General features: G+C 39.2%; 1 protein-coding gene across 8 annotated transcripts in view; it reads left to right on the top strand.

The window, feature by feature from the left end:
* Positions 1-26462, top strand: part of TENM1 (teneurin transmembrane protein 1) — a 579830-nt gene that overhangs the window by 467936 nt on the left and 85432 nt on the right. For all 8 annotated transcript variants that reach the window (XM_057425125.1, XM_057425126.1, XM_057425128.1 and 5 more), the window contains 2 exons: positions 17392-17577; positions 20953-21099. In XM_057425125.1, the coding sequence (XP_057281108.1) occupies positions 17392-17577; positions 20953-21099 (333 nt within the window). The remainder of the gene's footprint in view (positions 1-17391; positions 17578-20952; positions 21100-26462) is intronic.

Below are 26462 nucleotides of genomic sequence, written 5' to 3'. Positions count from 1 at the left end.
AGTACTGCAGAGTCCTTCTTGGAAGCTTCCATATAGGAATAGGAATTCTGGCTTTATCCCCTTTTTGGGGTCAGCAGCTAAATATTTCAGATTGTCCATTGAACTTTTGCAGTGTTTTTTTCTGAAGAGCTCTTCCTTTTCTTTAGGCCTTATATATGTTCCTAAGGAATTAATTTATTCAATAAAACAGACTAATTCAACAGAAAACATCTGTACCACAAAAGGCTGGTATAATTAGGGCAGCCCTACCATGTGTTCAGTTTAGGATTAGTTTTCTATCCAAAAAGAGCTCGAGTGTTAGAGATATTTTCTGCACAATGGCTTTGGAGAGAGTCTGTGTGGCAATGAATTAACTACCATATCCCCAGTCCAGAGTCCATCTGACTTACTGCTGTAGTTAAACTGCCCTGCATGATGTATCAGCTTGAGCATCTACTCTGTAGGAGGATTAGTTGGCCATCAGGCACCTTTGTAGCATTGCTACAAACCATACTGTTAACAGCCGTGATACCAGGAGAGCAGGTGCTCGTTGCCAAAGTCATTGACAGCCCTTTCTGATGTGGCCATTGCACCAGCTTCTAGCCAAAAAGAGTGGTAATTCTGAAGTGCTTCAAGAACTTGTTATCACCAGAGGCCTGAGGCCAGGATGCTTCTCTGGTGTAGCATAGACCTGCTCTCTTTCTTTGTACTGCTTTGATTCCCAAAGTATTTTCAAGATGGAAAGAAACAGAGCCACAACACTGTTACAGTTACAAACTTTCCAAGCCAATTTTGGCTAATCAACTTAACACAGATGTCCAGCATAGTGTCTGCTCTGACCTGGGGACTGGCAAAAACCGATCTTGCTGCACAACCTCCAGATACTCCTTCTAGATCCAACATTCTTCATGGCCAGTTGCCATCCCTTGAGGTCCAGGAAATCCTGTTACAGAACTCCAAAACAGCTGTCAGGATATATTTCCATCATGGTGAATTGGTCCTCAGTAAGGGCAGCTCAACAGCTTGAAAGTTGTTTGGACATTTAGTACTTCTAATCCTACACTACTTATAGGATGCAACCCATGTAGGCTTTTTATGTAGCTCTGTTAAGATCCATCTTTTCAATATTCTTAACTGGATATTTGTTAGACATATTTGGCCTCTTTCTACCCTACAATACTGATCTTCCATGAAAAGCCATTTTCTTTTGTAAACTCAGGTTTCAATTCACCTGTCCCAAAGATGACATGGTTTTCATTAAGGCTTTGCCTTGCTACTTATGCACCTATTTGTAAAGGCTCTTCATATCAGCTAATATTTAAACAGAAGGATAATACACTTCTGATTCTTTTTGCCTTCTTTAGGCAGCATCAGCTGAACTTCACTATGAAAACATTGACAGATCTTTAGCTACACCAATCAAAATATCATTGGCAGGTGTCCTTTCTACAGCCATATGTGACATCAGGAGGAAAAAAATCACCTTCTATCTGTAGCTAAGTTTTGGTTTATTTATGGACAACATCACAGCACTTTAATTGTTCTGTATGATTATACGCTGATGTGTATTTGCCATGAGGGAGATGGATTAGCCTGTTTTGCCAATTTGCCAACTGGCTTGTACCCTGAAGGTCAAAAGCAAACTATGGCTTTCACTGCTTCAAAAATATATCAGAGTCAGAAATTTATAGAGAAGCAGCACAGAGTTATTCCAGATGAATTCTTCCAAATGCTCTACCTTGGACAATGCTGTTATAATTCCAGTTGCAAGGATCAGTGCTGCAGTCATTATTCAAGTAATGTAATGAAATCTTTCATTTCTGCTGGCCTGAGTGGGCATTTCTTGCTGCCTTTACCTGTGTCGTGATCTGCGTTGAAATATATGCAGAGATTCAGTGTCTTCTACAGTGACTTTATTTCTTTGGTTTAGTCAGCTGTTCCTGGAAAAGTCATCCATCCCACTTTCTGCAGTCTTCACTTTGGACTGTAGAAGGAATAAGGAGAGTTGTGCATGCTTTTGCCTAAAAGTAAGGGAGGCCTAGCTAAGGACCAGACTAAGTTGATCTCAGGCAGAGGTCCACAGACATCTCCAAGGAGAGCTGTCTCTTTTCACCATTTTGATTCCCAAAGAGTTAACAGCACTGTTAAAGTTCAAATTCCACATTGTCCAAGAGATTGACCCCAGCAGTCACACCTACCATACAGCAAAGAGGTCAACTGCAAACATTGTAAAGGCTTTATCTCATGCTTTCAAAAGAACAAGTGAATTTTTCTAATCATTAGTTTGTGAAAAAACAAATGCTTCTCTGATGTAAAGCACTAAAAACCAAAAGCCCATTGTAATGCTCCCAAAATAAATGTGAATATTCTGTTTGAATTAATTCCTTCCTGTCTTGTTTATCACTTTGCTCATGTAATTTTAGTGTTTTCCTACTTCAGTCATCCTCTGGCAAGTCACCCAAAAAACGCCCAGAGATCGTTGGCTGTTATCAGTTCAACCATCTGACAGTGGATGTGCACAGGAGATTAGGTTCCGTTTCTCATTTAGTGTCCCCCTTCTCTAAAAGATGTAAATAGAGAATAGGAATTTCATACTTAGTTCCAAGTGAGACTGATTATAAAATATTTTCTGTGAAACCCACCTGTGCTGGGAAAAGTCATCCTTGGAATATTTCAGTCTCAGCACCTTTACAGCATACTGAATCCAGTTATGATTGTATGTGAAAATCTATTCTTCAGACATACTCAACATATGATTCAGTTGACCTGTGCAGTATGGGTTGATTTACTGCATACATGACAAATTAATACAGTAGGATGGAAGACTGATAGTACACTGTTTTAATGCCGCCAGGGCTTCAGTATAGTCAACTTTCTGCTTACTGTCTGCAGATCTTTGTTTCTTTATTTATAGGCTGTCATCCAAAATCCCTTGATGCTAATGAGTCATCTCCCTCTGAGGCACATAGGCAGTGCTTTTCAGAAAGACAAAAATCAAACTTGTGACTACTGACTACTACTGTCAGGTAGAAAGGAAGTTCTGGCTAACTGAAGGTGCAGCATCAACAAACTGAACAAAAAAACCTCATCTTCTGTTCTCAGATTGACACCTTTAACATGGAGCCTTTAGATTAAGGGAGTGAATTACGACGAGAAAATGGATGCCAGGGTTGTTTGGTGGGGTGGAGACTTAGCTAGCATAAATTTGTGTAACTGCAGTGGTGCCACCAGTGCAATCCCAGTGTTTCAGGTGAGAATCCAGCCCTGAGTCACTAATTAATTGCAGCACTATGCCTAAAATATTATAGACTGAAAAGTTATAGAATCCGTGGCAGAGTTGATGTCTCTGACATCCTGTCCTGTAATCATTTCTCTAGACTCTGTTCAGCATAAGTAGGTCAATTTCTGTCCTCCTTACTTCAGGACATTTGTCATAATTCCACTGAATCCATTTATACCATTGAAGCAACCTAATTATAATTGGGAAAAGAATACTGGCAGTTCTTAGTCACAAAAACATTCATCCTAAAATGATTATATGGAGATGGTATATATTTAGCATATCTATTTTTGGTCAAGCTCTCTCTAGCAAGATGGGTGGTAATTTTACGAAGGGTAAAAATGGATCAGCAGCCTCTTCCTTCGGCACAGCATCTTGCAAAGCATAAAACCTCTTTAAAACTGAAGTGCTTTGGAAAATGCAAAATGTTGTAATTGTTGTAAATTGATATGTGCAGAGTAGAGTAATTTAAAAATCATTAGAAATGTGCATTTTTTTTAAAGTGCTTTAGAAAGAAATGAAGGCATAATATAGTATATTAATATAGTTCAAGACATCTCAAATTGGTTTCAAAGCTAAACATCAAAAACTGCTGCTTGAAAAATAATTAGGTAAAACCATTTCATAACAATCAGAAAACTCTTCAGGTTTAGCAATTTGCGATGTATGGGTGTCAGTCATTCTCATTTCCTAAGGACAAGGATATTCGCTACAGACAGCTCACAGTAGTGAAAATAGCCTTGAAATTCCCTCAATGTGTGATGAAACCTGTCATGTGTTTTCTATAGACTGCTCTGTTCCATGTTGATACTTCTACTCTACTCCCTGTTGTAGACAAATCTCAAGAACTTTTTAATTACACTATAACCATCTTTTATTGTTTTGTTCTGAAGAACTGATGGACTTAATTTCATCTAACTGTCCTCTTCCTTTAATTTGTGAGGAGCTTTGACTATTACTGCTCTGCTAATTAAAAGGATGATTGAGGTTTCCCCTGCTGTACATTGGCTGACATTGTAGAAAGACTGTTCTTACTACTCTATATTTCATTGGGGAAAAAAAGCCAATGCGTGACTAGTTTGATTTGTATCTCCTGTAGAGCTGCAAGAATTTGCAAAAAGATATAGGGTGAGCAAGATTTCTATTAAAAACTTGGTAGTCAGAGATTGAAATACTTAATATGTGTTGCTGGAGAATTTAAAACATGAGAAATTTAAGGCAGTGAAGAAGTACTCCAATAAAAATTAATTCTCCTGCATGTTGAAGTCAGTCCAGAGGGAACCAGAAATACCTGATGTAGTCATGTATTGATTTAAGAAATAGGATAAGTCAAGGGTATGAGATATACAATGAGGATACTTCAGTTTTTCAACTGATTGCTGCTTATTTTGCAGATATGCCAAAAATAATGGCTCTTTCCTTCCCTTTTTCTTCCTGAAAATTAAGTTTCTTAATCTATTGCTGTCTGCGCCTCGTTCAGCAATTATTGGAAATATCCCTCATTCAAATGTAAACTTAATTTGCTTAAGTCAGCTTTTGTAAATCTTTGTCAGAAAGTATTACTTATTCCACTGGGTGGAATCCACAGACCCAATTCTGGATGCTTCTATCCCAACAGCTCTTCTCTTATCCAGGAACAGGATACCAAAATTGCTGCTGACAGCAGTATGGTTGTGTTCATATTACCTTCTAGGTAGCTAACAAGGAGTTCCCTCTCTGTGTGCAAGGAATCATGTCTCTATGGGGAATCTGTTGTGTCCAGGAACCATCCACCGCAAGATGTTTTCTGCTAGGCCAGCTCCAGAAGATCTGTTTTGAGAGTTATGTTCATTAGGATCCTTAGGTACCACCCGTGTAAAATCATGCAGACTGTGAAACTAGAGAATTTAACATAAAGCTGTGACAACCTCAGTTGGGTGATTATCTAGTAGCAAACCCTGGCAAATAAGTGGGATTTTAGGAGGAATTGAGGTGCCAAAGTGGTTCAAGCACCTCAGTGTTAGCTAAGCTGAACAAAGACTTTAAAGGTCTAAATTTTGGATTTAGACATTTAAAGTTGCAGTGAATTGCCTGTATTCCTTTTTTTGCATCTCAACCTTATTGCCTGCGTAGTAGTCAATCTAGACAGTGTTAAAGAACAATAGTAAAACACCTAACAGGATATAGTATGGAAAGGACTTTTGTGAACATCCTGTGTCCAATAAAATACTAAGATGGATATTCTGAATATGAAAGGCTCGTACTCCAGGAGAGCCCTTTATAAAAGAGGTCTCTAAAGTAGAGAAGTGGTGGGAAGGTTCTGCTGGTGTAATAGATCTTGTGAGGAAGGGGAAAAATCAGCCTAAGTGGACAACAGAACAGTAGTGAGATACAAAGCCTTCAACTTCTAATTGCCAAGCTAAGTTCAGTGATGAAACTCTGACAAGTTATCCATGCCACGAGCATTTAAAGAGCGCTTCTTGTGTTAGGTGTGAGCTTCCCTTCCACGCAGCTGGAAAAGCACAAATGGGAATTGGTAGAGCAAAAGTACAAAAAAGCGCTAAAAGAACTAGAGGCTTTGTCCTTCATGAATTTCAGAACACCTATTGTGCAAAATGTGTTGCATCAGTCCCTGAAAAGCAGGTATTTATAAAGTTGGGGAGGGGGGGGGGTATTGTCATGGTAAGCGTTCTACAAAAATAGCTATCATTTCAATATGCTTATGCAGCAGAGTCTGTGGATTTTAACTTCTGAAAATAGGGACTTGCTATGGGAAAAGTCAAAATCAGGGGAACTTTCTTTTGTCCTCTATATTGTATTTTTAAGTTTTTTGATTGTGTAGATTGTTGCAAGGGTAATATATGTAGGCATCTAAGGAATTCCTGGTCCCTGGTCTCCTTAAGGACTTTTGCTTAAATATTTAGTCTCAAGCAATATTTTTTAAAGAAAACTAAATTTATAGTAATTATACAAGAATATTTCAATTCTGTTAAAGCAAAAACTCCTTGTGTATTTGAGCTGCAGCGCATCTTTCTGCATGTCACTCTTCAGTTTAGGAAGCCTTGGCTATTTTATAAACAGATTGTTAAAATCATATTGATCACCTTGTGATCCAGAATAGTTTTCTGATGGTCTGCAGAAAGCTGACTCTTCACTTGGCACATCTGTATTTTCCTCTTCTGGTCACCCATGCATTTGCTACAAAAACACATTCAAGAAGGGGGCCAGCCCAGCTGTGGCTGTATCTTTGAGCACTGTGTAATGGGGCAGCGTGTCCTGGGAATAACACAACTGCCTCAGCAAAGCAGAGTTTGCATGGGCAAGAGGGACCAGGGAGAAGTGATGAGTTAGTAAAAAAATGTCAGCAGCATGGAAGGGAATGAGCAAAATAATAAAGGACACTCATTCACTTCTTAAAATCTACAAAGCTTTATTGCAGTTGTACCAGGGACACTGAGGAGGTGATAGCAGTGCTCACTTAATGCCCAGGGTTGTGTGCCCAAAGTGCTGCTTCCCCCTGGTGCAGGAAAACTGCAAGTCATGAGCTGCATCTTTGCTTCAGTAGCAGTTGCCAGATGCATGTTGCTATTTCTGTTTGTGCTGCTGACACAGAGGAAGTTATGGTTTATTTACTGGGAGCTGCTTCGTCTCTCTCTGTACTTATCTTCACAAACACAGCAATGAACACACCACTGTTTGCTCCTTGTCCATGTAAGCAGTATTCATAGTCAGTCACTGTGCACTATGTGACTTTTGCTAATTGAGGCTGCTCTCCTTGCTTTTCTGCAAGAGCGTGTTATGCCTGGCTCTTGAGTTTGTCCAAGAAACTGTTTAATTATGCTAAAAACAGAGGAAGCAAAGCCAGCTTCTTCAGTGGATTTTGGGTTTTATTGTGAACCTGAGGTGTTACTTAGAACTCATAGTAGTCTTTACTGCGATACAAATTGATGGTTGGGCATCCGACCATCCAAAACATGAGTTCCTAAAACTTGTGTTTAGATGATCCGCTGTTTCTGTCTGTCCATGTAGTTTGGCTCTTCACTGAAAGAAAAGAATATAAAAATTGGAGTATGTCCTTTGAAAAGCATCCAGTCCCAGGTGTGTTGGTGTCAATTCTGCCGGTCACTGTCCCCTTTCTTTCTGAGTGCCAGCTCGGTGTCCGATTCGGGCAGTGGTGGCACCTGTGCTACTTTTGGGCTACCACTACTTTTACACAGGTGAATCTGAATAGGTATTCCTGTGATATATTGAGAAGCAGTACCAGTGCCCACCTTTTCAGCATTTTGAGCCCTTAGGAGATACGGTAAGTAAAGTACATCTTCAATACTGAAGTCAGCAGGCACATCTAACGTACAATGCACGGGACTGGGTGAGCAATTTTTTGAGTGGACCCATATTCAAAGGTCATCCTGTAAGCCAGAGAATTAAAGTTGGTGTCTTCTCTTTGCAAATGGTGCTTAAATAAATCATTACTTCTTTACTGAGTATTACTAATCAAATCTACTAATGAAATAATTGTGGAAATTGTTATGCTCCAAGCAGAGCCCTAGTCAGTGTTCGTAATAGTACTTCTGTGTATCATGAAAGGTTTAGTGCTTATGTAAAGATGTATCCTGATCCACTCAGGCAATCTGGTGAAACTTTGCTTAAAACAAGTGTCTCAAAATGTTATTTTCTTTGGATGCTTTATTAGTTCAGGCTGAACCTGTGAGACAGCTTATAAATGTCTTATAAATGTACCACTGAGTCATCTCTTTGCCCGTTTCCTTTTTCTCTGCAAAGCCATTTGCTTGCTCTCCATGTTTCTCATAGTTTTCATAGGCCTCATGCTTTTTCTGAATCTTATGGTCTGCCACTTACTCAACAAGTTTCCCATTTTTCAGCCCAAGGAAGTGTGGACTGCATTTTCCCCTCTGTGAGTGAATACAAGGGCATAGCTGTAATAGCTTTCATAGCTTTCATCTCACTCATTACTGCTCATGATAGATTGTTCTGGACTGTTTTCTTACTAGTCTCCTGATCAAATAAAATATCCAACAAGGTAGACGTTGCATGGCATTTCCTTTTGTGGTTCTGAGTGTATTGTGAAGGATTTAAGAGCTTGTTAGTCAGAGTATGAATCTCCAGTGACAACTGTAATCTCAGTGCTTTACAACACATGCAACTTGAAATCAAACAGTGGAGACAAATTGTAAAACAGGACCAAATTTGACAAGGAAACTCCACGTTTGCTTGGGAAACAGTATTTAAAAATGTGTTGGTCTGATTACCGAAGGTTCTCCTCACCTTTGTGTCAGTCTAATCTTCTTTGCCATTATTACTTCTGCTCATTTATTTTAAATGTTTCCCACAAAGGCTTCGTCCGACCTGCCAACCTGTTATCACCTCTGAGAAAGAGATGGGTTCTGTAGCTGAAGTCCCCTGTGTGGCAAGCACAGTGTCATTGTATTCTGCTTTGCACCAGTAGCAGGGCTGGGTAAACAGAGATATACCCAATGGCGAATGAGTAATCCCTTTCAGTGGTATCCATTTTCAGAGCTTCAGGTGCCTGAAATGAAATCTCTGTTACTATGTTTACCATTACCAGTCCCGATTCTGCAGGCTGTATTGATTAGATTTTTGCACTGTAAAAATACCATTTTGAATCAGAGCGAAATCGATAAAGGGTGAGAGTTTTTATATATACAAATTGGATTTGGATCAGGAAGAAAATATTCTTCATCAGAACAAAAATAAAGCTGAAAAAAAAGTGTGATAAAAAATCTAAGGAAAGGAAAAAATTACTCTCTCGTTTCCCCTGCTCTGCTCTGTTTGCCTTTTGGACCTCTCTGTCCACTGATTATTTTTCTACACAAATAAATTTTCCAGCAAATTGAGTTTGGAAAAGTTTCTTTCAAATAGGTGTAGCATTATCACAACCTATGTTACAGTTTTCTAAAAAAATGCAGTTACATTCGTATACTTTAAGAGACACAATAGCATTAATGGCAGCCTTCATACTAGAAGTCAGAGGAGGAATTTATAGTGCTTAATGCATCAGAAATAAGTTCAGTGAGACTGTGGTAGGATTATTTCCAGAAAGCAATTAAAACTGTCATTAGATTGATGGTGAAACATTCTGAGTAACAAACAGTGAGGATGTGGCATTTTAGTTCCAGTGGTTTTATTTTACATGCTGTGGCCTGTGGTAAGAAGATAAGGAAGGTAGTTACATATCTGTGAGGCAACACATCAGAAAAGCTTTTTGCATACATCTTACAGTAGAAAGGTTTATAATGGACAGTGTTTGGAGGACAGTTTTGAAGAAGTTTTGCCTTTGGTAGAAGTAGTTTATCATTGTGTGGTAATTCTGTCTGAATTATCCCAAGTAGTAGTCAGGGCTGTGTGAAGTTTAGATTGACCCTTATTTTTTTTCTGGAAATACCAACTATTCAATAGTACTTCTTTGCAACTCTTGTCTCTCTAAAGAAGACCTGACCTCTTGCAGTGCCTCATTGCCTCCTGGTAGGACACCTCCTGGGATAACATGAAGAGGAGTGCCAGGATCTGTCCTTTATTCAGCTGGATTGATTTCAGCTGTGCTATTTTTTAGTTGTCAGTGAGACCACCCAAAATCTTATTTACTGCAAACAATAATTTATTTCCTAGCAAAACCGATAGATCTATTGAAGAGAAAATAGGAAACAGTATCAGTCACGTAATCAATAGGAAAAGGGGTACTTAATAGGAGGCCGAGTAATAGGAGATATAAAGAAGTTGTAAGAGAATAAGAGTTTAAGGACTGTCCATGTGGTTGTGTAATGCACGGTAAACTGTAAATAGTTGTAATATCTTATGAGCCTCTCTAGCATCATTCAGAGCCAGAAATGAGGGCAAATATGATTTGGAGTAGGACCCCTCTTCTCCTTGATTTTTCAAAATCATTCTTCTTCTGCTTAACATAGCTTTAAATGCTTATTACAGTCTCTTCCTTCGTGATAGTGTAAGGAAGGATAAATATCAACAGCTGAATAAATTTAAGCATTCTAGTCTGATAACAGACTGTAATAGAAAACTATTTCAGACACTAATGTCTCATGTTTCGGGTGAGATGAATCTCACTCTGTGTTTTTTGTTGGGATGGGCCACCAAGTCCCACTCTGCAAGAGCAAAATCTTTGGAAGTGGCTTTGGAGATATATGTGAGAATAAGTTCAGTGCAACACTTTTTGCAGTGTTCATGTATTTAACATGGAAGTGTTGTTTTGAATTCATTCACACAAACAGCGCAAACTGCTCAAACCCACAAATAGTTGTGGTATTGTGAGATGACCTTAATATATTTCATTGTCAGATGTAAGTGTGCAATGTGCGGGGAGAAGGACAAGTAATATTGCAGCAAGAGAATCTTAGATGGAAAGGGTATTTGTCTGTGAAGATGGTCTAGTGATGGTATGGATTACATAGTCCTGTTGGAGGTTCTCCTTGGTTGGGAGCTTATAAGGGATGCCAGGTATGATTTAATTTGAAACAATTAAGAGGAGATGATCATGTGAAGTCTTTTGCAGCTCTGTTTTCTGTCTACATTAAAACAGGTAAACTGAGCTACATGAGATAACATGAGATACATGTCAGAACTCTGTTATTTTAGTATTCTGAGAGTAGAGCAGTAGAGGCTGTTATTGTTGGTTTTGCCAAACAGTTTTCAGTTGTTTGGTAATGATGTATCATATTGATTTTTTTTTTTTTTTTTTTTTTTTTTTATTGCACCAAATTTCACCTAAAGTTCTGTGACATTTACCCTTCACGTGTTCCTTGGTGTTGTGAAGGATGGGGAGAAGATGTAGCAGCAGCTGTTACAGAATGCATCTTTGCTTTCTTTTCCACACAGGAACCTGATTTCTGTTTACCAGAGGAAACCCTGCAGCTGACAGCCAAAGACTTCAAAATCAATGTTTTGTAGACACTTCCAAGTCCCTTTGATTTCAGGCTTGAAGAGCAGGTGCCACTGAACGCTGGCATAGCCTGTGTAATAGACCTGTGCTGCCTCTATAGCAAAACTGTTCATAGCTTGATGGTTTGTTGGCATAGATGTGGTTGTCCAAGAATGTAGAAAATTGTACACCTAGCCAGTGTACTGTGATGCTGTTGGAGAAGCCTAGATTGGACGCAGTTATAACATCGGGATTGCCAAAGGAATTTATTTAAATTAGGCAAATAATATAAGCTGTACCATAAAAATAAAATCTCTTCTCCTACAGATATGTAAAATTTTGGTATCGACGTTAAACCTCTACAGTGCATTCTCTCAGGTAACATTCTCCAGGGGGGACAGCTTTCAATTAGGTTTTACTGGGAAAAAAAAAAAAGAAATACCTCAAGTGCTTTTGAAACTCTTAAAACTTTAAATTTTTTGAACTTTTTTTCCCGGTGTAAAAGATTATATTAATAAAGTCAGTTTCTGAAAATGAAAGCTAGAACATAGTTGTCTCCAGGACACAACGGGAAGGTAATTTAAAAAGCTCAGGAACATTGTTAAAATTATCATGCAAGCTTATTAAATGCAATGTATATTTAAATTGAAGAAAAACTTTCTTTATTAGTCCTAGATAGGTGATTTTTTGCTGCCTCTAGCAGTTAACCTTATTGGGCAAAAGTCAAGATAGACTAATTTCTAATCTTTATGGAAAACCAGTTATTAAAAAATAGATAGCAAAATTATTAATATGATACTTAAGGTTTAGACTGTCTGCAGAACAAGACTCGCCACTGAATGTGAAGAAAAATAAAATGAAAGTGTTTTCATAGGAAGTACTTGACCACTTGTATTTACATATATTTTTTTGGTCTTTGCCTGATTTTCTAACAGTTATTTCTGAAACATGTTGAATTAACATTCAAATCTTCCCTTATCATTACAAATTATAAAATATTTAGCTTTAATTTCCCTTTCGTATCACATAAGTAGAAACTTATTATAAAACATATTTGAAAGAGCTCATTGTTGACTTAGGTAATTAAAATGAAGACTGTGGAGTGAATTTTTAATGCTTTTTAGATTAGCTCAGGAATGATCAACATATTGGTCTCCTTCTCAAGAATATGTACAAATAATGGTTCACAGTTCACATCTGCCTTCTTCCAAGAAAATAACGGGTGTTCAGAATTAAGGACATGTCAGTCAAAATTCTAGATTGAGTTGAACATTTTTTAAGTCTCTTATTTATTAATTGGTTTAAGTCTAAGGACTCTGAATTTTAGATTTGATAAAGATTGTATTTCATTAAAGTCTTTAAGAAACTGCAGGGGCTGGTTGAGGCCATCTCCCAGCAATGTGCCAGCACATTCCTCGCAGCAGGTCTGCACTGCGGAGCTTTTTTTAGATAAGGAAATTAACTTTGCAGCCCTACACTTAGAGAACCTTGTTTTGATTGCAGAGGGTGCAGGTACAAAAACTGAAACAGAGCCATGAATTACTGTGAATTAGGGTGGCTCTGTTGTTTTTGTGGGAGCCATGAAAATTCACACCATTCACACACATTCACACCATACACACAATGTGAAGATCTGGTCTCTTTGCTGTAGACCAGCCTTCAACCCACTGTGCTCCTCCCCAAGATCTGCCTAGAGCTCAGGCAGGCAAGTTGGGTGGGTGGATATGCCAATAAACAAAGAGCAGTGGGAGTGAAGAGGTTGGTTTTATGTAAGGCTACAACCCTAAACACCAACATTGTTGACGAAGTGTGTGAGGTGCACTGGACATTGTGAGAATGATTGGCAGTTAATGTAACAGCACAGATAAAGGCTTGTGATGTAATATCCCCAAGTCAGCTATTCCGAACCGTACCTCCTGTCACCTCCTCCTTGCTCTTGTCCTTTGCAGTCAGACACCAGCACAGCTTGTAGCTCCTCAGCAGGACAGTCCCCATCCAGGCTGTGATTTGCCTCTCCTCCCTTGCCCTGCCTGCATTACTGCTTTGATCCCTCGATGGGCTGATTTAGCTCAGCAAGCTGTCAGGTATTAACCCAGAAAAATAAAGGGAATAATTATCTGCCATTTTCATGATCTGAATGAGCTCACCAGTTTCAGGGGATAAGCTCCAGGCAGGGACCAGAGAGACAGGAGGTGGATGGAAAGGAGGGGGAGTGGAATTATAACTGTTTCAGTCAGAAGGAACAGAAGTCTTTGGATGTATCAACTGCTTCAAAGCTCAAAGCCCTTGCTGCATTGTGCTGGCCCGTTGTGTGTGCATTTTGGTGTGCTTCTGAATCACGTAGGACCATCACCTATGGAAGGAGGCAGATGCTGCATTGAGCAGAACAGTTGCATGATGTCTGGCTCGGTGTCTGACTTCAGCGCTGTCTGAATTTTTACCACATCAGCTTTGTTTGAAACTCTCTACCTATTTCAAGTTACTGTATTGTTTCCCATTGCATTCAGTCACTGTCCATTCAGTGGAGTATCTCATCTTTTCTAGTCTGCCATGAAAACCCAGCCTCTCAATACAAATACAAATGCTAATGTGACTCCCTGCTATGCTGATATTTCTGCATTTGTTTATCTTCAGGAGGAGCTAAGAAGTTAGTTTGCTTTTAAAAAGAGGACAACCTGAACTGATAAGGCTTTTTTAAATCTAATTTGTTTGAATTAGCTGTGGATTAAAGCTGCAGGTTCTGCCACAGCATTAATAGGATGACGTTAGGCATGATTTCCCTTGCTTTGTGTGAGAAGTCTGGGGAGAATCTTGGATTTGCATGGCAGAAGAATACATTATCATGGTAAACGGCATTTCTGAAGCCTCATATTAAATCACCCAAACAAATGTAAGTCTCAAGTTTGCTCTCAGTGACCATGAAGTACTGAGGAGCAGGTCAACTAGCCTGACTGAGGAAGGTGTCTGGTCCAAACTAAGAAAACAGGTTTCACTGCATCAGGTGCTTACAGAATTTGATCTGATTTTGTTCAAAGAAGATTGAGATTAAATGTGGGGGAAAAAAATGCATTACTAGAAGGAAAGGCAAAAGCTAGGTAAGATCGTTCAGCATTCCTTTGCTGGAACAGGTTTGACGCAGTTTTTTTTGTGATGCTTTTTACTCATTTACCAGTATCCGGTTACTGAGCCCTGACTTGCTGGCAGAAACAAGGTGTGAAAACTGAATACCTGGGTACAGGACAACTAACCTAGTGTTTCCTACCACATAGAGCCAGTTTGTGATCCGGAACTTGTCCTGCTGTGTTGTCTTTCCAAGACAGTGTGGTTGGGATAGAGGAAGCCACTGTATTTCAGTAGACAAAAATGAAGGAAAAATCGTTTGGCTATGTATGATCTTATGTGGGAGTATAGAATTTTAAAAAAGGAGCCTTGTGGGAAGACTGTATACTGACTGGCCTAGGATATGGTTTTTATGGTAGGAAATCTTATATTTCTGTTTTGTTAATCTGATTGGATTTAGGAGCTTAAATAGCATTTAAATATTTTATTCCTTGTGTGAAACATGGGGAAAACAATGCGATACTTTCAAACATTTCAAGATCTGTTTAATGTTGGGGTTGTAAATAGGAGTGTGTGCAAGATCCATGTCCCTGTGGAAGGGATGTGCCTACATTGCCTTTGGCTCTGTGCTGTTTCTTTTGCTTGTTTGGAAGATGAGTTTGTTGTGATCAGACTGCTCGCAGAGGTGAGGCAGGCATGCATGCCACGTGTGGGAATGTGCTTGAGATTTTTCACAGCTGTTTCTTTGATTGATTTGCAGATGGGGAAGTGGTGGGAGCTGCTGATACGATCGGAAGCTCTGTGCGTTGCTGTTTCCCCACTTCAGTCATTCCAGCCTACATTGTCACTTCTGCGTACTGATGCTCATAGTATTCCCTGAAGTTTTGGCGTCAGTTGAACTAAGCTAGTCGCACAACTGCAAAACAACTATGTGCAGACGCTCAATCCAGAAGAGTCAAAAAAAAACATCTCCTCAATTTACCCCAGTTTAGTGTAAACTACAGAATATTTCTTAAAATCCCTTTAACAATCTTTGCCACTTACATTAAAATACCAAAAGAAGTAATTATAATGAACTGGAGGGAGATCAGGAGAGATCAAAGGCATCCTTCTAGCAGCCTAAATCCTTGAAGTAGCGGGTAATTTGTTAGATTTAATTCTCAGGAGTTAGTCCATGTGCCAAGCTATAAAGATAGGTTAAAATAATGCCAGTAGTCCTTCGCCAGTCTAGCCTGGGGGTGGTTCTTTTGTGGTCCCAGATCTGGTGGGATTTACATCCTGATCGTAGGAGCAAGTATTTGGGCCACTTCAGTACCATTAAAATGACAGAGCAAGTCCCCCATGTAGTCCTCTGGGGGGGTCTCCCAGGTTTCCAAGGAACAATCAAGTAACAAAACAAAAAAGCCAAGCCAAATTATGCAGCAAGGGGGAAAAAATCCTTCCTAGTACCTGCAGGCAGGCAGTCCAAGGCATGAAGCATTAGATTAATAAATGATTAGTAGGCAGCAATCAAGTCTTTCTTGGGGGATAATGCCCTAGGCTCAGCACAGGTTTTCATTTGAATACAGCAGAGCATTCTCTTTCCTTGTCTTACAGACTCTCTTGCAGGAATATCATCCAATAACTGTGTTTAGCTTGTACTCCAGTATAAAACACGCCACAGTCTGCATAGTAAAATTATTTTTTATATAGCTTTTTTTGACTTCCTCAGGACAGTACTTCACAGTTACTTTTATGGAATTTTATATTGCGTTCTTTACCATGCCTTCTGCTTCTGAAGGTAATTTTGAGTTTGACCATGCTCTTCCAGTTTGTCACCCACTGATTCTTTCGATTACACTCTGCCATCACCCTGGCTGTTAACAAAAATAAGGGCAAGACTTTAACTCAAGACAGAGCCCAGCACATCTGCGGTGTCTGTTTCTGTGCTGCTTTTTCCTTGTGGTAAAATGATTGGAATTGATAAGATTTCAATTTAAACTTTAGAAACTTTTCTTGGTCTATACAGTGACAGGATTTGTCACTACAAATGCTTTGAAGAATGTTTATATACAATACTTCCAGGATATAAATGATCATTGTTTAAAATCTGTCAAGGGAAAAATCTTGCCACAACTAAATATGTAACAGTGACATTTGAAATCAGAGCAGGCATGATTATTTGGCTTACACTTGTAGTTCTATCAGCTGCTTTCTGAGAGGAAGAAGGACGAAACATTTCTGTGGCAGGTTAATTGCAGAACAACAAGCAAATTCTGTCTCTTGACACTAATTATTCTAAATAAATTCAAACTACATGGAACCTTTTTATAATGAAGCCATTCTTTTCACAGAACAACTTTAGTCTAAGTGGAAGTAGATTGCAATTGGCATATTGTGATGTATTGAAATAATTCAGGATTTTCATTCCACTTTACAGTAAGTGGTGTTCTACAATGCCCAGGTAGAGAAATGCTTCTGAGTGCCATGAAGGAGGTACTCCTGTCTTCCCAAAGCAGCTCTTCTGTTTTCTTAGCAGTTGACTCATGAAAGTCAGGATGGAAAAAAAAATTTAATGTTTGAAGGCCATTTTAGAACAAGGTGGATCTGTATGGCCTCTCAGCTGTGTAGTATTGCGTATTGCCATCAGAACGAGGTGCTGCTCTTCTGCTTTCTCCCTGTTACCTTTCTGGTGGCTCTTCTTACTGTTAAGTGAAGGCTATTTTGTAATCACTACAAACATCTGAATACTTCAGAGACGTTTTCTTGTGTATATTTAATGTGCCACTTCATTCTTTGTTTCAGCACACTTGCAATATTTGAGTTTATGATAGACTTCAGAACTGAGGTGGTGGGACCTAGGAATAGACTTGGCATGTTGGGGGTTAAAAGCCTCAGCTGAAGTCAGTCAAAAGATCTGGACTTTTTCATGTCATTATTTGTCTGCTTCAGACCCATTGCCCTACCATATCCAAAGCCATCATTTGCAGCCCCCACCCCAAACAAATAAATGATCTTGCAAATAACCGCCAAAGGAGGCAGAGAGATCGTGTGAGGTCTGTACTGGGTGATGAAATCCCATATTTGTTCCCATTGATGAGTAATATTAGTATAGAAGTGATTAAATTTGGTTATCAGTGCAAAGTCTATTTATAGTATGAAACTGCTGTTTCATGTAATGTCTTTCTGTAATCCTGTGCAGAGCTGTGTACCCTGGACTGTGGCACCCACGGTGTCTGTTCAAGAGGGATATGCCAGTGTGAAGAGGGCTGGGTTGGACCAACCTGTGAAGAACGTACCTGCCACTCTCACTGTGCAGAACACGGCCAGTGCAAGGATGGGAAGTGCGAGTGCAGCCCTGGATGGGAAGGGGACCACTGCACCATTGGTAAGGGGATTTTGTACCTTGAAAAATAAAATGCATAAATCTTAACCATTTATACAAAGAACTGCCATAACCATCTGTCTGTTTGAAGACATTTTGGGAAACCAAAGACCCATAGTAAGGCCAGGTGTAAAAAGGTGCCTTGGCAATGATAGTGCACCCTGCTTGTCCCACAGAATAACAGCTCAGTGCAGCTTTCTCTTTAGAGGAAATAACAGTGATGAATTATTATTTAAAAACACACAGAAGAAAGATATCTTGGTCCAAACCTATCTTTGGCTTGTGTTCGTATGTGAACTTTGAGTCAGGAAGGAAAGAATGTTCAACAAATAAAAGGTGTGAGGGGATGTAGCTGTTATTCAGCTTAAGTAATTCTTGCATGGAATCTCTTGCTTTCATGTCTGGGGATTTACATATTTTACTTATTACTAGAGGTAGTTTTCCTATAGTTGGCTTCTAACAATATTCCTAATAAGGTAAGGCTTTCAGGTCTTTAGTAACCATTACTATACAATTGTAATAGTTACATTTTTAATGAAATACAACAGTTTTTTGCAAAGTCTAATAGTGTTTCTCCCTAATATGCCCCAAAGCAACATTTTTCATAAATGTTTTAATTGTTTGTAATAGCAGGGTATTTAATTTTTAGAGATAAGCAGCATAAGCTCTCATGCTTGCTTCCTGCTTCATTCATTCACTGGCTCTAGAATTTGCTCAATCAGATTTACTATATCAAGAATTAGGTTTGTAAAGGAGGAGCAGTCTAATTTTCTAAAGGTTGTGTAGAGCAAATCCAGAAAAGGACCAAAATAATTAAAAAGATAAACAGAGCTGCTCTTCACTGCCAGGTAGGACCCAAGCTGTCCTCTGCATGCTTGTCATCAGATGAAGAACAATCACATCCACAGTGTTTTGATCACAGTAGCAGGAATAGATCCAACTGCAGTAAGAGGGTGACATGTTATAGCTAACTAACAGGTGGCAAGCCATAATCAAATGGTGTCCATATTTGGGTAAAGAAGTTCAATCCATCTCAGTTTTGTTCTTTTCTTTTTTAAGCTCACTACTTAGATGCTGACCTAGGTAAGTTTTTCATATCAGCTTTGTGAAACAATAATGAAAAGATACAAAAGTATTGGGAATGAAGTGGTTTTTGTTACTTGCTATGTCTGAGCTGCTCTACTGCAAAGTTGCCAGAATAGATAAATTGTTTGTTTATGGAGATACATAGATATACACACAGAGAGGATTTACAGAAGAAAATGCAGTTTTTAACAAATAATGTGCTCAGCTCATTTGCAAAGTTATAGCAATGTAAGCATGTTTAGTGCGGTCATCTGATGTGCTCTGTCGGGCAAATCAGATTTTTGCTCTTGCTTGCCTTTCCAGAGTAATGACAGAGCTGAGGACTTGCTCAGAAAACTTTGTGTTGATCCTGTCATACATGAGAACAAAAAGTTTGGTTTGGTTTGGTTTTTGTCATTTGTGCTTGAAGTAAGTTTCTTTTGACAGGGAAGGAGGTTTATTGGAAAGTTATCTATGCTAGATGTGATATAGTTCTCTTCAAATCGTTTGATACAAGAGTTAAATTTGATGTTGGCTTATGTCTGGTGCTGCTCATTTGGTTTACATGCCTTGCCACAGGTCCTGCTTATTCATGGTAGTGCAAGTACCCTCACTGAGTCTGACAGCAGTCCCGCAGCCATGGCCATGCTCTGCAGAGCAAATGTGCACACTACCCTCTGAAAAAATGCCGCTAGCTGAAATATCAAAGTAACCACTGTTCCAGAAAGACCAGGGTGTTTATTTTGCATTTATTACTTTATTTCTTCAGAATTAGAGAATACAATCATGTAAGAATTTATTTGATTACAATTACAGTCGTAGAGGGTAACCACACACAGCAGCAAAATCTAGTCTTATACAAGAAATGAATTAACTCAGCAGGACAATGAACTGAAGTGGAAAAACATCCCTGTTTCCCAGCACAGCTCTCACATCCTGCCCTTTCTCCCAGCTCCCCAAAAGAGGCAAATAATTGGCTTTTATGATGTATCTGGTGGTTGCCAACCTCGTGCTATTTTAGAGTAGCAACTTCCAGAATTTCAGTGTGAGTGCCACCCATCTCCAGCTCTTCCAAGCAAGAGGGTCAGGCTCTCCAATCCTGTTTTCAGATGTGATTGTCTGCCGAGGGTGAGAAGGAGAGAGATGATGTGTCTAGTGTAAGGTTGCCTGGAAATGTGCTGTGTGTGGGCTGTAAATCGCAGCCTGACAGATCAGACTCTCTGGTTGGTTCTTCCAAAGTCCTTTTGGAGCATCTTGGGGCTGCCAAACACATATGCAAACTTAGTCCTCTTTTTTATTTCCTAAAATAAAAAATTTCTCTCTGATGACACCCAAGTGTTGATATTCACTATCAAGTACAGAAGGGCTTTCAGTTTCTGTATGTCCATCTAGGCAAAAAGAAAGGAGCCTTCTTGGAAGGGAGGCCATGTGTTCTGTTAAGTTTATTGCTGAGCTTTGTGCATTTCCTTTGGCTCCATGTGTGACATGGTGAGGATATGACAAATGTCTGAGCTGGCACTAAACTATGCAAGCAGATGGACATGAGTGTGCACATCCAAGAGACAGTTCCTCTCTCACTCTTTTAGGCAAGCGATCTAGCTGAGACTGTCCAAATTACTATTGATTCTTAGTTTACAAGTATATAATCCAGGGGATGCTACATTCATTGTTCTGGTTTTGATCTAGAATCAGAGCCACTAAAGGGCAAGTGTTTGTCGTGTTTGAATCGGCTATAATGTAAATGAAGTGGAACTGGACATTGAAAGGAAATGCTCCTTCATTTGCCTTCTGTGGAAAGAGTTGTACTGTAGCATAAATGAAATTGGCTCTTTCTCAGTCAGCTGGATATTTATGAACAGAATAAAAAGGTCACCTCCACTTCGTGCAATGTGTAGGATTCTGTCTGCATGCCAGTTTGTTATTCATATAATATTTTCCATGTATAACTTTTATGTAAACATTTATTATATATGTATCTTCCTTTGTGATCTACAACTTATTTTTCAATAAGAAAGAAATGCACATTGCAGACTGTTAAATATTTTCTTATATGTTTGCTCACTTTTTTCCTACACATAAAGTGTTACATACTAAAAAACCTTTGTTCATCACTGAGAAATGGTTTCTGGGCAAGCAGAGGGAGGGACTAGGATAGTCCATATTTGACTGAAAATATAAATGGCTTGCAAGGGAACTGTGGTCATTTGAAGGCAGCAAGTATGATACTAGGTGAAAGAATGTTAAAGAACAATTGAAACTGTATAAGAAGAAAATTACTCCATGAAGGCTTCTTTTTTACATTTTCTGTTCTAGATGGCTGCCCAGGTCTCTGTTACGGAAATGGGAGGTGCACTCTTGATCAGAATGGATGGCACTGCGTTTGTCAAGTAGGCTGGAGTGGCTCAGGATGTAACGTTGTCATGGAAATGGTGTGTGGAGATAACCTGGACAATGATGGAGGTATGATTCATGTCTCTCTGTCACATCCTTGACTGTCATTTGAATCTATAGTTTTGGTGTGCGTCTTCCTTTTTATAACTAAATGTCAGTGTTTGTCTGCTCAAGACAGTTTTAACACTGACTTCATCTGAAGCAGTGCAGTGAGGGAACAGACCCCTGTGATAGATGTTATTCAAGGCAATGGGCATAAACTAAACCACAGGAAGTTCCACCTGAACTTGCAGAAGAACTTCTTAACTGTGAGGATGACTGAATATTGGAATAGGTTGCCCAGAGAGGCTGTGGAGTTGTCTTCCCTGGAGATATTCAAGAGCCATATGGACACATAATCCTGAGCAATGTGGTCTAAGGAGGCTGGACTAGATGACCTCTGGTGGTTCCTTCCAGCCTCAACCATACTGTGATTCTGTGAAGGCAGAAATTATGTATGAGCCATACCCATCATCCCAGTACTTGATTTTTAATCTTTCAAATAAAAAAATGGTAATTTCTTCCTCTCCACTCTACCTCATAACTATTGTCTACTTCAGAAAAGACAGCCAATGGATACCCAAATGAAAAAAAAAACTCTCTCCCTGTCAAAATGCATCCAGAGTTTAGTCTTATGTTAATATTAAATGAATACATTTGCATGCATAAAGCATGTACTTAGAGATGATTTTTTTAACATTAATCTCATTCTAAACTTGAGACGCAGCACAATTCTTGCAATTATCTGGACCTGCATTTGAATGATTATCAAGTAAACTAGTTTAGAAGTACGCAGAAGTAATTTGTAGGTTTGCTGTAAAAAACATAGTTCTCTCCTAAATTAAGCTCCACCTCTTTTCCAGTACTTCATTGTATATGAGATAGTGCATTTTTTGTCAGGAAAAACATCCTGACTCTGTTTCAAGCTTACCAGTAGGAGAAAAGCCACAACAGTCCTCGCTGATTGTTCTCAGAGTTGATTATTTTTCCTGTCTGTTTCAGGAATACTTATTTACGGGACAGTCAAGCAGGACTATTGCTTTCCTCTCCTTTACTTAATACCATCCTTTACGGTGTGCTTGCCCCCATATTCGGAGCTGTGCAGCTTTCTCATTCAGAGTGTGAATGCATCTGTCCCAAGCACAGTTACTTTTTTTTCCTTGGGTTGTACACTGAGATATATTGAAATACATGTATTATCTGATTGTGTCACACTTTTAAAGACCATCTCAGTATCTTGGGAGAGATCTCATCCCCCACTGTAGTGTAGTATACCTTAGTATAGTAATTGTCTGTTTTCATCTAGGTCATTGATAAATTAAGATTGATTTAGGGCCAAGAACTGAGGTCACCTCAGTAGAAACATTCTGACTCAGTGATGATTCCTCATTTACAGATATATTTTGAGACCTTCTGATTTTGCATCCTGTGGGCTCTAAGACCATGCTGTCCCTTTGGCAAAGGCTTCATCATTTCTGAACCCCATTCAAAATCACCTTATTCCTCTCTCATCCTTCCTTTTCCACCTTATTTACAAGCCTAACAACCGCCCCTCTGCCAGTCTCTGCTTCTCTGCACTGGTGTGCATCCCTCTCACACAAGGTCCCACAGCTAGCATCACTGCCCCACAGATGCTTTCCCATCTGCCTGGGGCTCCCCCCTGCTGTCCGAGCCACTGACTTTCTTGCCTGCACTCTTTAAATCTGTCCACAAAAAACCTGTTTAGCCTGTAATGCAAAGCACTTTCTGATAACACTCCATGAACTGGCTCTGTATAAACTGCCCTGTATTGTGATTTGGGGTACTTTTTATTCTGCAATAATGGTGAGTTATTGAAAGGGTTGGCAGTGTTAACTCTAAATCTCCTTGAATTTGTCAGTTTAAGGCAGACACTTAACATCATTTCACTGCAGGTTTTAAAAGTAATTTTCTTTTTCCTTTTTAATGGCGACATAACATGTACTAGGACAGCTCTGTTGACGTTACAATTAGAGATAAGTGCAGAGAAATATTTAATTAATCCAGCTACTACAGATGGGCTAAATGTAATTAAGTTTCCTTTACAATCAATTTTATATAAGAAAATTATATCTACATATTAAAACCACTTCTTTTTGTATATGAAGTTCATAGGACCTGATTTGGCATAAGCATAAATTAGAAAAATTCCCCAAAGTCATTGGAGTTGTACCGGTGTTAGATTAATATAAAATCAGAAGCTGATTCCTGATGTCTCGGGGTTTGTATACATACACAACAGTGAAAACAGAAATTAGGAAGGAGACATGACATTACCTGTTAAGTCCTGTTTGCTGGGAGGTTGTGCCTTAGGCTATGAGAATATTACTGTGGCATAATGAGTTACCCTCCGTCAAGATGTGTAACTGGATTAGGTTTATAAAGATGGAACCTATTAAGATTTTTGCCTGCAGTTGTGGTGAGTTAAGAGCATGCACTCAGTTGAGTTACAGAAACTCAGCTGATAGGTAGTAACTTCCTAAGCCGTTATGATGTGATCACAGTCAGTGACACGTAGCCCAAGAGATCATGCTGTAGACCTAATTTAGTGTCATTGTATATTTTAAATCATGGTATTCTCATCTACCAAAGGTCTTATTCATTCCAGTTGTGTTTAAATCAAACATTTATATCTCAGTCCTTGGAAAGTGTTCTGTGCTTCAAGTTCGTTAAGTGGAAGTTACAACCAGAGAACAAAGCTGCAGTAAAGCTGAATTTCAGGAGTTAGGCAGAGTGATAATTTTGTGTAGTTTCCAGTTGATTTTTTTGTACAGTACTTTCAGATACTGAAAAATTGTGATTTTTATTATATAAAAATACATTCAAATACACTGTAAAAAAAAAAAAAAGAGTTAGAAAATGAAGTATTTTATTAGTTCCAACTATACGGGTTGAATAATGTCATTTATTCGGTATGAGGAAGTGTTCGTGTTATTGTTCAGTCTGTAGTAACAGCACAAAAGCTTTGGGTAGGAGGAAGTCCTGGATTCATTTTTTAAGGACTTGTATAAGCATATTCATAGGCATCTGGGTTCTACATCCACTGAAGCACCAAGTTCCCCATCAGTGCAGTTACCCATGGTGGTAAGGTTAAACGCATGCATACATATTTTCCGGAGCAGGGAAAGTACTATTTCTCTTAGAGCCCCATTATTATCCACTGTACTGTACTCTGACTGTGCCATCATTGTCTTTCCCATTCCATCTCATAACTCTCTGTTGGCTTTTTCCTACTTGCAGACTTAAGGGCATGTTTACCTGTTCAAATATCACTACAAATATCATTGAAAAGGTCTCAGCATTATAACAGATGCACAGCAGCGTGGTTTGCACTTGCTCTTGTGGAGTTCATCTGCAGTCTGTTAGCAGTGTGATGTCCATTAAATAATGCCAAGAAGTCAAACAGATGTCCTTTGCAGTGGGGCCTTTCCCTCACATCCCTCAGCATCATGTTATTCCCTAGCTCTTATTCTTCTTTCACTGTCATGACTGACATGATTTAATTTTCAGTTTATGACCATTCAGCTCATCTGAGCAGGTCATTTTCTCTTGTTCTGCCATTGCTTTAGACTAATCTGGAAGCTCCAGTAGATCCAGGAGATTGCTTGAAAGCTCTGCTGAGTTCTGCGCAGTGCAGAACCAGTGTGTCCCAGGCCGAGAACACTTGACGCCAGTTCCACCCCTCTGCTCCGCCAAACCACAATTAAGCAACTCTCCTGATATATATTTACATTCCTGCTGCACATGCAGGTCTTTATCTTAAGCTGAAACTTGCAGCCTGTCACTCTCATTAATTTCTTTGATACAGATCTCTCTTTTGAATTTGCCTGAATCTCTTTTCATCATTTTCTTTTTCTTTTGTGACTCAATCTTGACTATTTGTTTTTAAAGAAAATACTATTCACTACAGGCTTTGAATTTGCTACCAAATATCCCTTCAGTCATTTCAGACAGTTATTGTAGCTTTCTCCAAGCTTTTCCAAGCATGATAAAATATACGACTCAGCATAGCCTTGGGTTGATAACCAGTGCTGCTAAAATATTGATGCATTTCTGACCCATCCATTGGCATTTTAATAACCTATCCATCACGGAGATATTGAGTCCATATATAAGTAATATGCTATTATTACACAATATAAATAATACTGATGGGAATGGTTTTCATTGTTGCTGAGCAGCGAGGGCTCCCCAGGGATACTTACAGCTTCTGAAAACCCTGCCCTGATAGATTTGCATTCCCCTGTGTATGGAAGGCCAATCACCTCCGGTACTCACTGGATAAAGCACACTGCAGCCTTTCCACAGGCACACTGCCGAGTTTCCAAGGTCCTTATACAAACCCCCATGTTCCCAGTTTACAGCCTCACTGTCTGCTGCGTGCTGTTTATTACAGCTAAAATCTGAGAGCAGTTTGGATTAATGCATACGAATAAGCATTAGAGACTCAAGATGGTTACTGCTGCTTAGTCTCTTCTGAAGTTATTAGATTTGGTTTGCTTAGATCCTGGCAGCGCTCACTGTACTTAACTGAGCCTGTGCTGAACCAAGCCAGCACAGGTATTGTTTGATGTTTATTTGAAATCTGTAAAAGAAGGCAAGCAAAACTAAGGTGACAATTGACCATGAAAGTGCACTGAAAAGCAAAAATCATTCATTTGCCGAGGTGCTGAGTTTTCTAGGTTCTACTGCACAAGGAGTTCAGGGAACAGAATCTACTTACTGCAGGGAGAAACTTAAAACCCTTATTTTACTTTCTGTGAAAATCTGGACAGCTGAGATCAGTACAGGAGCGGGAGAGCAGTTACACACACCTAGGTTGCTCTGCAGCAGTGAAAATGAAGGTCATTGGTATTACTTACAGCAAGAATAATAGAGTTGGATTTGATTTTCATATAACTGAGCACACTGTACATTTATTAGCGTGAGTATGCCTGCATGCGTGTATATGCATGTACCATATAAGCATATACGCCACTGGTAGCATTCTGGGTTTGGCATTAACCGTAAAACTTCAAACCTGTTGTAGTTAATGTTAGTAGTGTCTTTTCCATGTGTGACAAAAGCTTGAAGGGTTGGCAACCCTGCTCTTTCAGTGAACTTTAAAGCAGAAGAATAGCAATTTTAAGTATTGTTGCTAACTATGTTTTGCTTGCCAGAACCTGACAGTGGATGGTTTATTAAAATAACTAACCCAGTAACATGGGAAGTACAATCTGATTGAATTCATCATTTTCATAGCCAGTTAATAAAGCATCTCAGTGGTTTAATAAAAAAGAAGCCACTGTGAAAGTTATTGCATGCTGCACTGGTGAGCTGTGGAAGCCACCGCTGCCAAACTTAGAACCACTTTGTTCTTTGCTTCCATTATCCGA

This window comes from Pezoporus wallicus, unplaced genomic scaffold (genome assembly GCF_028554395.1).
Source record: "Pezoporus wallicus isolate ANWC-B61680 ecotype Strahan unplaced genomic scaffold, APGP_CSIRO_Pwel_v1 scaffold_6445, whole genome shotgun sequence".
Taxonomy (NCBI): Eukaryota; Metazoa; Chordata; class Aves; order Psittaciformes; family Psittacidae; genus Pezoporus; species Pezoporus wallicus.
Note: the sequence above shows the minus strand (reverse complement) of the source record. Positions and strands in the feature narration are given on the sequence as shown.